The sequence below is a fragment of the Hypanus sabinus genome, chromosome 12, assembly GCF_030144855.1.
Source record: "Hypanus sabinus isolate sHypSab1 chromosome 12, sHypSab1.hap1, whole genome shotgun sequence".
Lineage (NCBI taxonomy): Eukaryota > Metazoa > Chordata > Chondrichthyes > Myliobatiformes > Dasyatidae > Hypanus > Hypanus sabinus.
The window spans coordinates 74,413,550-74,428,792 of record NC_082717.1 but is presented as its reverse complement, the minus strand read 5'-3'; the positions used below and the strand labels follow the sequence as shown (position 1 = coordinate 74,428,792).

General features: G+C 40.9%; 1 protein-coding gene and 1 long non-coding RNA gene across 2 annotated transcripts in view; one reads left to right on the top strand and one right to left on the bottom strand.

The window, feature by feature from the left end:
- The window catches only part of LOC132403020 (uncharacterized), a 28,616-nt gene extending 26,439 nt beyond the window's left edge, over positions 1-2,177 (top strand). The window contains exon 3 of the long non-coding RNA XR_009515159.1: positions 50-2,177. This is a non-coding gene — a long non-coding RNA (uncharacterized LOC132403020). The remainder of the gene's footprint in view (positions 1-49) is intronic.
- The window catches only part of ankef1a (ankyrin repeat and EF-hand domain containing 1a), a 53,155-nt gene that overhangs the window by 25,846 nt on the left and 12,066 nt on the right, over positions 1-15,243 (bottom strand). Inside the window, exon 3 of the mRNA XM_059986223.1 lies at positions 2,949-3,148. Coding sequence (XP_059842206.1) covers positions 2,949-3,148 — 200 coding nt within the window. The remainder of the gene's footprint in view (positions 1-2,948; positions 3,149-15,243) is intronic.

Sequence of the window (15,243 nt, the reverse complement as noted above, 5' to 3'; positions counted from 1 at the left end):
CTGTGTTCCTATTTGAGCTCTAATTTCTTGATATTCATGTTTCATCTAGGAGAACTAAATTGGAAAAATATACCCTTTCTGGCAAATGACAGAGCATGACTTACAAGGCTAAGAAACACTACAATTTCAGATTCAGCGATTTAAATTAAATTTTAACTTGCTTTTGGGTAGGAGGGAAGGATTGTGTCATATTTGTTAAGTTTTAAAACTATCAAGTTAAAAATTGTCTTCCTCCCCCTTCTATCAATTTAGTACTCCTACTTATTCTATCCTTAATTTACACTGCACTGTCCTTCCATCGAGTCTACCTTGGATCCCGCCATCTCTGCCATCTTGAACATCTCCTGCTCTTGTAGCTGAACATTACAGCTCAAGTTAAAGTTTCAAAGGTGGTGAGGATTGCTGCAACAAGATCAGAAACAGAAAGCAGGAACTGAAGCAACTGGGTGATAAGAGTCACCACATGGTTAAATTGGAACTCTGTTGAAGTTCATAACATCACAACTGTAAAAATATGTTAGTAGTCTGCGAAAAAAATACTTGGCATCAGTCATAGAGTTAACAATTTTTCAATTTTGGGGATAAGGAAGGTCAGTCTAGTCTATAAATCAGCTAAGGACATGGACAGTCCTTGAGTCACAAAGGTCATCAGCCCCACCACATCCATGCAGACTGCTTTATCTATCTACACTCTTCCCACTTGCCTGCATTAGGTCTGTATCCTTCTTGTCTATTCAAGGTCCTGTCTAAATATCTTTTAAATGTTTTGATTGTATCTGATTTCACCAGGTAACGTGCTTCAGGTATCAACCACTCACTGTGTAAAACTTTCCCCTCGGATCCCCTTTAAAACTCCTTCCTCGGTAAAGATCGGAATGGACAAAAAAAAACTCAGTGTACACAATAGCAACATACTATGTATCAGATCTAACAAAAATGGAAGTAAGAAATTAATTAGAGAGGTCAATTAGCTCAACATAAATCCATCTATCCGTTGTTGCCTCTAATTATATCTCTAATGATCCTATGGTTTTCTGGCCAACCGATCTGTCCTAGGATCTTTTTAAAGTTTAGACATTTGAGATTGTATTTCTGAAGCATATCTGACAGGCAGTTGAGATTTACCAATTGCTGTGAAGTTTTAACCCCACTCCCTTGGTGATTTTATTTCAACTGGATCCTAATCTGATAGGCAGGATGCTGGGTTCTAATCTCCAGTTTAGGAGGTTAGTTTAAGGGAATAAGGTTCACAGTAGTGCTGGAAAACGTCCAACTATCAGTCCCCACCTCCCTTTTGCTGCCATTTTTTCTATAAACTTTACCAAGTGACTAGTTAAGCCTGAGCGTGTGAAGCTCAGGGTCCAAACTCCGTACTTCCTTTCCCACTTTGTTTACATACAGGGGAGAGGGACAGCTCAGTGTAAAGGTTAATTTTTGATAAATATATTGTTTCTCACTAAATCCAAACCCCCATGCTTCTGAGATTGCTGCCAGAACAGATTTTTTTTTCATTTTAAATTTAAATCTGTTTAGTCTTTAGGGCAAGAGTCTCTCCATCGTTTTATTGTCCTCTGAATCCAGTGTGATGGAGTTTCTCAGAGGAATGAATGAGTAAAATCCTTGCCTGATGTTTTCCAATCAGAAATGTGATTGTTTACCATCTGCATTGTGTTAGTCTATTTAAAAACACTTAATTAACATTTTGAACTATATATTCCACCTACCAAAGTTTAGCTTTAAGGAGGAACATGTTTCCAATGTGGAAATATTATTAATTGCTACCACCAGGAAGGAGGAACAGAAGCCTGAAGGCATACTTTCAGTGATTCAGGAACAGCTTCTTCCCGACTACCACCAGATTTCTAAATGGACATTAAACTAATGAACACTACTTTGTTTAAAATATCTGCTTTTGCACTACTTACCTTAACTATTTAACACACATATATATACTTACTATAATTCTGTTTTTGCTATATTTATCATGCATTATACGGCTGCCACAAAGTTAACAAATTTCACGACAAATGCTGGTGATATTAAAGCTGATTCAAATTCTGATTAACCAGTGTGGTAATATTATTAACCAGTGTTGGTAGTAGAAGGGACGGGCAGAAACATGTTTTTAAACAAAGTGGAGTTCTGGAGTGCTTTGTCTGAAAAGGTGATGGAATGGGATAAATATCTGTGGGGAGAGCAGGTGATAGAACTTGATAAACATTTCTTGGGGAAGAGGGGCAAGATGGTAGTGAGCTGAGGTACCTGTCAAGATGGTCTGGAGCTCTGGCCCTCTTTTGTCATCGTCTGCAAGTTGGGAGTTGATACTGCAGATTGAAGCCCAAAGATTGATCGGAGGTCCAGACTGAGATCCAAGGTCAGAGTTCCGGATCGCAACCCAAAGGTCAGTCAGAGATCCGGATCAAAGCCTGAAGGACAATCGCAGTCCAGATTGAAGCCTGAAAGTTTGCTCAGAATTCCGGAAGTCGAGGCCGGAAGGTCAAAGCCTCAAGTCTGTGAATTTCTGAGTACGCTGGAGGCTGACGGCTTCTCCTGGGGCCAGAGGACTATGTATGTGTGTGGCTGGGTGGGTAGTAGGGAAAGGAGAAACCAGGCTCGTTCACTGTTGTTGTTTTGTGTGCTCTGTGTTGTTCTACCGAGCAGTATAGTCATGCAACGTTGGTGCTGGAACGTATGGCAACACTTGCAGGCTGACCCCCGCACATCCTCGGGTGCATTGGTTATTAACTCAAATGACACATTTCGGTTTACGTATCGACAGACACTTGATAAGTAAAGCTGGATCTGGATCTGATTAATTTTATAGCTACACTCCAGTAGCTGAGGGGCTACTGTTTTGGAAATAATTCTGTAACTCTGTGATTTGATGTTGCTCTTTAATGGGTGTTCTTAGGCAGGCTGTTCAGCTTGCCCACTTGGAGCATCCTTACCTCATATTTAGAATTTGGATCAGCGCCTCTCTCTAGTATCTGTAGACACATTTCGGAGCACGCTGCAGCCTGTTCGCATGCGAGCAAGAAGACTGGCTTTCCCTCCTTTGAACAGTTGTTAACATCGGCTCCATGTGCGAGGGCAATCTCCAAACAACGAAGATGACGGAGAGTGGAAGAGATGCAGTAGTACAGAATACCTGAAAGAAATTGGTTAAAAGATGTTTGACACCGAAGAAGAGTCATGGGCCAAGTCAAATCTATGCTTGTCAAAGATGCTTGGATACTTGTTTACTTTGGCTATGACGTTGGTCATGAACTTTTAGAGGATTATATGCAAAATCACAAAGAACTTGTTCTTTCTCTACTTGCTCCCTATTCACCATTAACCTGATCCAAGTGTGTAAAACTACAGTTAATTTTAAACACAAAACAGACCTCGCAGTAAGTGAGTATGCTTTATCCATCATCTATGCAGTACTGGCCACTCTGCCAGCTTGCTGATGAGCCTATCAACGCCCAGATTTGTATTTTTAGTAATAAGGAATTGTTCTCTCATTGGTTTCATCTGAGTCAAAGTTCAAAGTACACTTATTATCAAAGTATATTATACAACCTTGAGATTCATCTCCTCACAGGCAGTCACAAAACAAGAAACCCAAAAGAACCCATTAAAAAACCTGGCCAACACCCAACGTGGAGGGGGAACCCAGAGCAGGCCCAGAGCCCCAGCCTCAGTTCAGCACAGAGTGCAGTAAATGTCACAGAGTCCAGAGCAGGCCCACAGCCCCAGCCTCAGTGCATTGAAGAGCAGAGCAAACGATGCAGAGCAGTGAGTTAACTGGCCCTCCCCTCCCCGCTGGTCCTGACAGCTGGCCTTTTCAATCCATCTGGTCTAGCGTTTAAATCATCCAAACGTCAGGCAGCTCCTTGCTCTAGGATTCGGGCCCTGCCACTTCAAAACAGTCTGGGCCTGGACCACGCTGTCACGTTCCAGCCCATACCCAACCTTCCCAAATCAGTCCGCTGCTTAGATCGATAAAACCTTGCTCCCAGTTTCACCTGCTCCGACTCTGTCTCGTACCCGCACATTTCCACCCCCAACTCAGCCTCACCTCCGCACACCTCTTTATTGCTCGTGATGATTGTTTACCATCATTCTATTTTTCAGAAAAAAATGTTATTAATAAAGTATTTCTTGCTTTGAGAACCACCAGTACATTGTTGCCTGCCTTCAGCAGCGCCATCTTAAACTGGAAGTAAAAAGCTATGATATGCAATTAACTCATAGTTTTGCCTAGAAATTCACGCTCAGTTTCAAGCATTTAATAGCAGAGACTGCATTGTTTTCATTAGCAGATTACAGAAGAGTGGAACAAGTGTCCACTGCTATGTATCACATTTAATGCCACTGAATGGAGATCAGTATCTGTACCAACATCTTTCATCAATACACAAAAGATAAAACAAAGCAGGAAGCCTGAGTTATTTCATACTGCAAACTTATTGTCTTAACAATCAAAAGCAAGCAACAGAGAAACAAAATCATTCTTAATGACAAAATTTAGTTTTAACCATGATCAGCCGTAGAGATTGAAAATGACTGCCACAACGGTACATAATGATAGTTTTTCAAAACTCTATTTACAAACCAGTAATTTATGTGATTATCATCAGAACAAGTTCAGACATGTTAATCTTTTGTTACAGTGAAAGTAAGTTGTAGAAATGGTAGCCACAACACAATCAAAATATTATATTGCTTTTTGAATTGGAGCCAGTAATGTTACAGCTAGAAAGCTGCGCTGGTGACACTTAATAAAAATGTAACTGTGTTATGCTTAGTTTTCAGATTACATCCAAATTTCTTTCCTATAGTTATGCAAATGCTGTTTAAATTGTGGAACTGTTTCGAAACTGCTTTGCAACAGTGACTCAGAATGCTAATGTTTTGGAACTACACACACAAAATGCTGGTGGAACACAGCAGGCCAGGCAGCATCTATAAAGAGGAGCACTGTCAACGTTTCGAGCCGAGACCCTTCGTCTGGACTAACTGAAGGGAAAGATACTAAGAGATTTGAAAGTAGTGAGGGGAGGGGGAAATCTATCATTTCACATTTTCCCATCCCCCCACTACTTTCAAATCTCTTAGTATCTTTCCCTTCAGTTAGTCCTGACGAAGAGTCTCGGCCCGAAACTTCGACAATGCTCCACCTTATAGATGCTGCCTGGCCTGCTGTGTTCCACTAGCATTTTGTGGGTGTTGTTTGAATTTCCAGCATCTGCAGATTTCCTCGTGTTTTGGAACTGCTCGGTTTGCATTGCTAGTCAGATTATCAAAGTCACGCTGTTTCCTGAATAGTCTGCAGGACAACACTCTCAGTTTTGGCACACGTCACCAGATGTTAGCAGGAAGTACTGTTCAGGGTCATCTGGTTATTGGGTGTGCCTTGGTGCTTATTAGATTCAGAACTGAGGTAGATATCATAAGAACATGACATAGGAACATAAGAAATAGGGGCAGGAGAAGGCCATCTGGCCCATCAAGTCTGCTCCGCCATTCAATAAAACCATGGACTCATCTTCATTGACCTGCCTTTTCCTTATAACCCTTAATTCCCCTACTATGCGAAAATCTATCCAACCTCGTCTTAGATATATTTACTGAGCTGGCCTCCACTGTTTCATTGGGCAGAGAATTCCACAGATTCACCACTCTGTGGTGAAAAGCAGTTCCTCCTCATCTCCATCCTAAATCTACTCCCCCAATCTTGAGTCTATGTCCCCTCATTCTATTCTCACCTACCAGTGGAAACAGTTTTCCTACCTCTATCTTATAAATCCCTTTTTCCTCTCATTCTTCTGAATTTCAGCGAGTACAGTCCCAGGTGACTCAATCTCTTCTCATAGTCTAACCCCCTCATCTCTGGAATTAACCTGGTGAAACTCCTCTGCACTGCCTCTGAAGAAAGCATATCCTTCCTCAAATAAAGAGGCCAGAACTGCACACAGTAATCCAGGTGTAGCCTCACCAGTACCCTGTATAGTTGCAGCAAAACCCCCTTGCTCTTACATTCAATCCCTCTAGCAATGAATGCCAATATTCAATTTGCCTTCTCGATAGCCTGTTGCACCTGCAAACTAACCTCACAAGCACTCCCAAGTCCCTCTGCACAGCAGCATGTTGCAATATTTTACCATTTAAATAATAATCTGACCTTCCAATTTTCCTTCCAAAGTGGATGATCTCATTCAGCAACATTTTATTCCATCTGCCAGACCCTTGACCACTCACTTAACCTATCTACATTTCTTTGCAGATTCTACGCATCTTCTAAACAATTTGCTTTTCCACTCAATTTATTGTCATCAGCAAATTTAGATACACTACACTCAGTCCCCTCTTCCAGATCGTTAATGTATATTGTGAACAGTTGCAGTCCCAGCACCGACCCCTGCGGCACACCACTAATCACTGATTGCCACCCAGAGTAACACACACGTATCCCAACTCTCAGCTTTCTATTATTTAACCAGTCCTCTTTCCAAGCTAATACATCAACCCCAACTCTATGCATCCTTATCTTATAGATAATCCTTTTATGCGGCACCTTATCAAACACCTTCTGTTCCCCTCTATCCACTGCGCTCATTATATCCTCAAAGACCTCCAGTAAGTTTGTCAAACAGGACCTGCCTTTGCTCGATCCATTTCTTTCCAGATGCCTTTAATGATATCTTCAACTACAGATATTAAACTAACTGGCCTATAGTTACCTCCCTTTTGCCTACATCTTTTTTTCGAACAGTGGCGCAACATTCGCTATCTTCCAATCCGCTGGGATCTGCCCAGAGTCCAGAGAATTTTGGTAAATTATCACCAAAGCCTCTACTATAACCTCTGCCATTTCTTTCAGTACCCTGGGATGCATTCCACCAGCACCAGAAGTTTGCTCAGCACTATCTCTTTAGTGATTGCTATCGTATTGAGGTCCTCACCTTCCATCACATCCATAACATCTCTTTTTGGCATGTTAGATGTGTCTTCCACCATTAAGTCGAACACAAAATAGTCATTCAAGCCTTGGCCATTTCCTCTTTGCCCAATATCAATTCCCACTTTTCATCCTCCAAGGCATCTACATTCACTTTATCCACCCTTTTCCATTTTGTATAATTATAAAAACTTTTACTATCCATTTTAATATTTTTTGCTAGTTTATTTTCATAATCTATCTTCCCTTTCTTCATTGCTTGCTTAGTGGATCTTTGTTGCTTTTTAAAAGTTTTCCCAATCTTTCAGTTTCCCGCTTCTTGGCGACTTTGCACACAGGAGCTTTTAGTTTTCTTTTATTTTCTTAGTTATCCAAGGCTGGCTCTCCCCACCCTTACTGTCCTTGCTTTTAACTCAAATATACTTTTGTAGCACACTGTGAAATATCTTTTACTGTTCTTCAACCGTCTCACCATATGGCCTGTGTTCCCAGTCTACACTAGCCACATCCTCCCTCATCCCATTGTAGTCTCCATTGTTTAGGCATAAAACACTGGTTTTAGATCGAACAATTGCACCCTCCATTTGTATGAGAAACTCAGTCATACTGTGATCATTCTTTTCAAGAGGATCCCTACTATAGAATCACTAATTTTACCTGTCTCATTGCACAGGACCAGATCGAAGATAGCATGTTCCCTTGTAAATTTGGTAACATGCTGTTCAAGAAAGCTATCAGTTGCTCTGCCCCTTTTTATTATAATGTCATTTTTGGTAGAGGTTTAGGGCATGTCTGCGGGTTGGTTGTTAACTTTAAAGACCCAAGTCCTGATGAAGGGTCTCAGCCTGAAATGTGAGCTGTTTATTCCTCACAATAGATGCGACCTGTTGAGTTCCTCCAGCATTTGTGTGTGTTACTGTGGATTTCCAGCATCTGTAGATCCTCTTCTGCTTAACATTCAGCATCAAATCTCTCCTTCACTACTGTTGTATGTAACTGACTAAGCACTGAATCACTAGTATTATGAAATATTGCTCCAATATTGCCCAGGGAACATGTACTGCACGTGGTTGGGTTAAAATCACAATTTTTGGCTTCAATAACATTTGAATAATCTTCAATCACAGCTGGGGATTGTAGAAGCGTGACACTGCTGGGGCAAGAGCTAATATGCATCGGAGAGTGAGGGTGATAGATGGTGGGTCTGGTGCAGGTTAGGATAATGACAGGAGGATTATGTATCTAGAGTCAATGGAGGAACTGCAGAGTTGTCTGATCATTAATACCTGATTGTCAATGGCCATAAACCTGGGAGCAATGTACAATCAGGCCCTGGTACTTCTCCAATTGTTTTAGCACTCAGCTAACAGATAACAGGGCAGAACAGAATGTTGGCCTGATTAGAGATGAAGGATTTTCTCTGCAAAATGGTGCGACTGAATGGAATTAAATTGATAGAACTGAACAAGATCTTTAACAGCATTGATCGAGCAGACAGCCCGCAACTTTTTCCCAGGGCAGAAATGGCTAATACAAGGAGCCATAATTTTAAGGTGATTGGAGGAAAGTATGGGGGGGGGGGGATGTCAGAGGTAAGTTCCTTACACAGAGAGTGGTGGGTGCATGGAACGCCATGCTGGAGGTGGTGTTTTTGTAAGATATTTTAGGGGCTTTTAAGAAACTCTTAGACAAGAACATGGATGATAGAAAAGTAGGGGGCTATGTAGGGTTATATTGATCTTACAGTAGGTTAAAAGATCCTCACAACTTCATGTGCTGAAGAATCTGTAGTGTGCTGTGTTGTCCTATGTTCTACGTTCCACAGAGACAATGTACACTGGTTGTGTTAGCAGCAATGGGTATCTAGAAAGAGCATAATGGCTGGAGTCGCACTATCAACCACTTTATAATTTTATAAAATTTCATTGCAGTTTTATGATTTTTCTCCAAATAGTTCACAATTATCCTATGTAGAGGCAGAATGACAGGAGACTTTATGTGAAGATAGTAGGCACTTGTTTATTTTATAGAGTCACTACTCAACACAAAAAAAAACTGCTTACAGCTATTACTGTGTAGCATTTCTGTGGGATTCTCCTGATCTCTATCAAATTTAGCCACTCACATTGCATTACAAGTGCTTCTATCAAATGAAAAGCAGGACCTCCACAAGTGTGTAGGTTTTGTTTTGCAATATAAAATAAAATTAATGGAATGACTCAAGTGCCCACAAAGTGGTATGCATTGCTTTGGTCAGCTCTTATCATAAGTATTGCTCCATATAAAAATAGTAAATAGAGGGATGCCTCAGAATAGTAGAGAGGGTAAAAAGCAGAAAAGTAAAGATAGTACAGTGATTCATCTGGGAGAGATGCTGCCTCATGTCTCCAATGACCTAGTTAACCCTAACCTCAATGTGGTCTGTTTGGCGTTTGCACCATGACCACATTGGTTTCATCCAGGTGATCCTACAGCCCACAGATTTGAGAACTGGTAGGATAATTGGCAAGTAAAATTTGCCCCAGGGTACAGGTGAGTGGTAGAATCTGAATGGAACTCATGGGAATGCAGGAAGAATAAATGGGATTATTGTAAGATCAGTATAAAGATGTGCTTGATGTTTGACAATTATTCAGTTGGCTGATGGGCCTGTTCCTGCACTGAGTGATTTTATGACTAGCATCATTCTAGGAAGTCACTGCCATTTCTATCAGTCATGAAATGACAGTGTATAAACAAGGGGAGACTATCACTGGTGACTGTACCTCAAGATGCCAAGGTCCTAAGAAATATAATTTCCCCTCAAAACTAGTTGGACTCAACTAATGATAATTTATCCTATTATTTTCTTATGCATACAGATTGCACTGAAAAGGTTCACGATGAACTCTTGGGGCATTTCACTAAAGTTACTTTGTAGATTCAAATTGCTGTTGTTATTGCCACCATTCAGTTCTAATTAATAATTCACAATTCACTACTTTCAGCCATCCTCAAATAATGATTGAATGGTTCATCATTTCTTGTACCTTTGCTTATTGAGAATGTTCTCCTTATGAAACCTTACACTAAGGATTAGAAGAGCACAGTGTATGAAAAGGCACAGAGAAACAGTCATGATATCAAAGAGACCCTTTTCTATAAAAATACTGATGTTTGTTGCAACCATGTTAACTGGTAGAAACATGGGCCAAAAGAACTCCCTCATAAGATGACGATAAAGTTGTTGACAGACCTGGATTCCGTCAACAGGATGTATGATTATAATTCCATAGCTGTCTCCCTTAAGAAGCATAGGTTGTAAAGAATGATTCCCTCAGAGGTGTCCAAATATTGTCTAGGTCTGAAATTTTTGTTTCTGGTACAAGAATGGGTAGGTTTCATCGACCCGAGATGCAATCAAACCTGTTATTCCTCTTTCTGCAAGCAAATCATCTTCCTTCGTCAAAAGTAGCACAATTATTGCAAGAACTAGTTGCAATTTCTGTGTTTAAGTCTGGAGTCATTGCCAATGTAAAATGAGAAGGAACTTACACTTAAAGACATAGTACATTCAGTAATGAAAAAAATTAGCCCATTCAACTCTTTTGGTCAAGCACCCTAGGGTTCACTTAAGAAAACAGTACACGGAAAATAAATGTGCAAAGCAACATTGTGTCATTGTGAATTATTCAGTCTGATGGCCTGGTGGAAGAAGCTGTCCCGGAGCCTGTTGGTCCTGGTTTTAATGCTCGGTACTGTTGGTAACAGCTGGAACAGTTTGTGGTTGTGGTGACTCAGGTCCTCAATTATTCTTCGGGCCCTTTTTATGCACCTGTCGCTGTAAATGTCCTGAATAGTGGGAAGTTCACATCCACAGAGATATAATCGAAACAAGCCTGTGCTCGAAATGAAAAAGTGCCAGCACCTGCTGCAAGGTTAATGTGGTATATGGGGTAAAAATATCCACAAAAACAAAATGTCCTACATTGTCATTTACAGTTTTAAATCCTGAACCTCACGGGGCCAGGCTGAGGGAGACAAGCTGCAGTTGCTTTAACCGAAAGAATTCAACATAGGACTCACAAGGAGACACCCCTTTTTCACTTATTAGGGAGAGAGAGAGAGCCTGTGGTGTGTTAAATTACCAGGTGAATGAGTAGTCTTTAGGGTTCTGCAGGTCTGTGCCTTTATTGATGCTTTACTGCATACTTGATTGCTCAGTGGGGGGGGGGGGAGGGGTCCCAATGCTTCTTTTTGCTGGTGGGGGAGGGGGATCATTGCTTTACTGCTGCTTGTACATGGGGTGGGGTTTGGGGTTCTAACAGTTAACTGTCATTTGTCCTTTGGGGCACTCCTCTGTTTTCGTGGATGGTTGCACAGAAAAAGAATTTCAGGATGTATATTTTCCACATTCCTCCGACATTAAATAAACCTTTGAAACCTTTGAAGTATTAAGTTCAGTACCAATGAAGCTTTACCACATGAAGGATCTAAGCTGCAAGCAAATTTCAAAAACAGTGATACCATGTACATGAATTGGTCACAGCAGGTTAATGATCCAAATACAAAGGGGGGGGGGGGATATCTGTCATGCACCATTTGGCAAAAGACTACAATGAAATCACATTGCAAACACAAATAAATGTTTTTGTTTAACTGAAGCATGTTTTATTTTTGTACCATGCTATTTTTGGTTGTGGTGTGAAAATGCAATGGTATCTGCAAAGAATTAATTTAAGACAAGTTATTTTTAACTTCTCACCGGTCCACTATATAGTTTGGAAAATATAAATGCAGGCAATTGGTGAGCCATCCACAAACCTCCAGAGAACAGAAAGCTGCTCGACCAAGTATGGACTGTGCTAAAAACTCCATCTCTTGTTCTTTTAACAACAGCACGTGCCAATATATTTTCAGTACTAGTGTTCTGTGTCAGCCTGTGCCTTTTTTTTTAGTTGTTCATGACTGTGTCAGCCTGTGCCTTTTTTTTTAGTTGTTCATGACTGTGTCAGCCTGTGCCTTTTTTTTTAGTTGTTCATAGCCTGTGTGTGTCAGTGTCTGTGTTTCAAAGCCTCTAGTTAAACGGCCGTTTTTAAAATATAACAGTATAACAATGCAGGGGAGGAGGGAGTGGGGAGGGGGAGGACACATGCGCTCAAGAGAATTTGTTAGACTCAGTGTGAGTCCACCTACCTCTATATGAAAATCAGAGGGAAAAAAAACTTCAAATGTTGGTAACAATACCAGGAAATCAAAAAATGCTGGAAAAGCTCAGGTTGTCAGTGGCATCAGTGTTTCAGGTCACCAGCCCTTCATTCACACTCTATTTATGTCATTCTATGTAGCATTAAAGACATGTCTGAACCTGTCTGGACCTTGGGACTTTAACCATATATGCTAGTCCTGTTTGTCTTTCCACAGATGCTGCCTGACATGCTCGGTGTTTCCAGCACTGGCATATGTATTCTTAAAATTTCCATTTACAGTGAATACAGCTGTTTGTTTTCTTCTGTCAGTTGTGTTTTTTTATTCCCATTACAGTGCCAATTCAAATAGCTGATACTAGATCTATTACCTTCTTTATTTATTCTAAATATGTAGAGCAATGGGAATGGCAGTCGAGGCAGTGGAACTCTCCTGGGCAGCATGTGGAAAATCAGGGAAGTCTCCAGTGTCCTTACTGACTACACCTACATACTGTGCGAGGGAACCGCAGCTGATTAACTATGGATCACTTGGGAGGCTGAGGGGCTGATAAGACAGGAGTTACATGGAAGCCATCACATCTTCATTGCAGGGTGACTGTCAAGAGAGGGAAAGGGATTAGGCAGTCTGCTCTGTTTATGCCCATGGCTGTTCGCCTCAACAACAAGTATACTGCTTTGGATACTAACGTGGGGGTAGTGGGGGGGGAATGACGTCCCAATTGAAAACTGTCACAGCCAGGCATCTGTAGTTCAGAAGAGAAGGGGGAAGAAAGGGGGAGAGCAATAGGGGATCCACTGGTTAGAGGAACAGACAGGAGATTCTGTGGAGATTCCCAAAAGGCATGTTGCCTCTCAGGTGCCGGGTTCACGGAGGCCTTGGAGTGAGTCCACAACACTGTTAAAGGGGAAGCTGAACAGCCAGAATGTGTTGTGGTACACATTGGTACCGACGACATTGATAGGATAAGGGATGAGGTCCTGAAATGTGAATACAGGGAGTTAGGAAAGAAGATAAAAAGCAGTGTTTCAAGGGTAGTAATCTCTGGATTTCTGCCTGTCTCATGTGCCAATGAGGGTAAGGACAGGAAAATATAGGGAGATGAATGTGTGACTGAAGAGTTGGTGCAGGGGGTATGGTTTCAGATTTGTTGGCCATTGGAATTTCTTCTAGGGAATGTATGAGCTCTAGAAAAGGGACGGGTTACACCTGAACCTCAGGGGGACCAACAGCTAGCGAGCTGTTGAGGAAGATTTAAACTAGATTGGCAGGGAGATGGGAACCAGGTGTAAAGTCAGATGATGGGGCAATTGGTGTAAAAGTAGATGCAATGGCCAGAGAGTCTGTGAGGAAGGACAGGCATTAGATAGAGTACAAATACAGTAGTGGATGGGTTGAAATGTGTTTACTTTTTAATGCGAGAAGTGTAAAGAATAAATGTGATGAATTTAGACCACAGATCCATGCGTAACAGCGTTGTGGCCGTTACAGGCACTTGGCTGTCACATGGGCACAACTGACTGCTTGATGTGCTGGGGTTTAAAAGGGATATGGAGGGAGGTTAAAGAGTGGTGAGAAGTGCTATTGCTAATCAGGGATAGTATCGCAGGTGCAGAAAGGGAGGACATTGTGGACGGACATCAGAGACATTTAAGAGACTCCTAGATAAGCATATAGGTGTTAGAAAAATGGACGGTTCGTGCGTGTGTGTGTGTGTGTGTGTGTGTGTGTGTGTAAGAGCTAGATCGATTGTGAAGTAGTTTTTAAGACGTTGGTCCATTCTGTGCTATATGGCTCTATATTCTATGAAAGGAAACTCTCTAAGATTCCTTCAATTATTTCTGCCTTTGTTATTTGTACAAAATTTATAACCAAACGAAGAATCCTGGAAATAAAATCCAAAAAACAATCAAAATAGGGAGAAAATATGATAAAATGGACAGGATGGTGACAAAAGCTGTTCAATATAGAGAACTGTAATTTTAGGACGAATGGTGAACGGCAATGTGCTCCATTAAGATTGCTGGCAAGGAAAGGGAATGTTTCTTTAAACAATAAGAATAGACCAAATCGAGGTGCTGTGGCTTGAAGCAACACCAAAGGGAAACACTGGCTCTCTGCCACTTGGAAGGTCAGCGCATCCTGGGTTTACATGCCTCTGCGGTACGTCCGAAACAAACTAAGCAACGGATGTCAAAGCATCTGTCACTCCACTCCATCAACAAGGAGATCACGGACGGAACCCAGTCATGCTGGGATTTATTTGAATGCGAGTTCACAACTTGGAAATAGGGGAGAGAATGTCAAGTTCTGTTACTCTTTTTCTTAAAGCACTCCATTTTAATTTAACATTTTTTAAAAAACCACTGCTATTAATACATTAAAAATTTTATTTTTGTTTCTTAAGACTGCAAAAGAGTGTCAGACTCCAAATTTCTGTGACATACCAACTAAGGCCTTCACATTATTGACGCACTGCCATACATCAGCACACAACTACGAGACTGCAGGGATGGTCTTTACATGCCAAGCCAAATGGAGAATAATTCAAACAGTTCTTCGCTGAGCAAAACAAAACATTCAAATAAAAAGATCTTCAAAGATGGGATTACACATCAAAGGGCTATGAAATGGCAAAATGTTTTCTAAATTAAAACTGCAAACATACTGCAAAAAGGAAGTGATTTGAAATAGCAGGTGATATGGCTTAGGCCCAAATTCATTTTCTTGTTCTCCATTTATGATAGAGAGAGCCACAGTTTGGGTAGAGCACAGACTCATTAGAAATATTATAGAAATGAAACGTTATTCCTGTGAGTGATGATCGAGGGAATTTAATAGTGGCATTCAAAATTCTAAATTCACAGCAATTAGTCATTAGATTATTGTTTTATTTGACATCAAATTAGTAACAAATGATCATAGGCTGTAGATTGATTTTACAACAGCACAATAAATTACAATACTATTTCTGGAAAGGTAACAGCTGCAGTGATAGAAAGTCCAAGTTCACTGATCATAAACCATATGGCACAATCCATTTTCATTGCATCAATAAAAAAATACATTCATACTGAGAATAAAAGGGGTGTCATGCTGTGTGACAAACT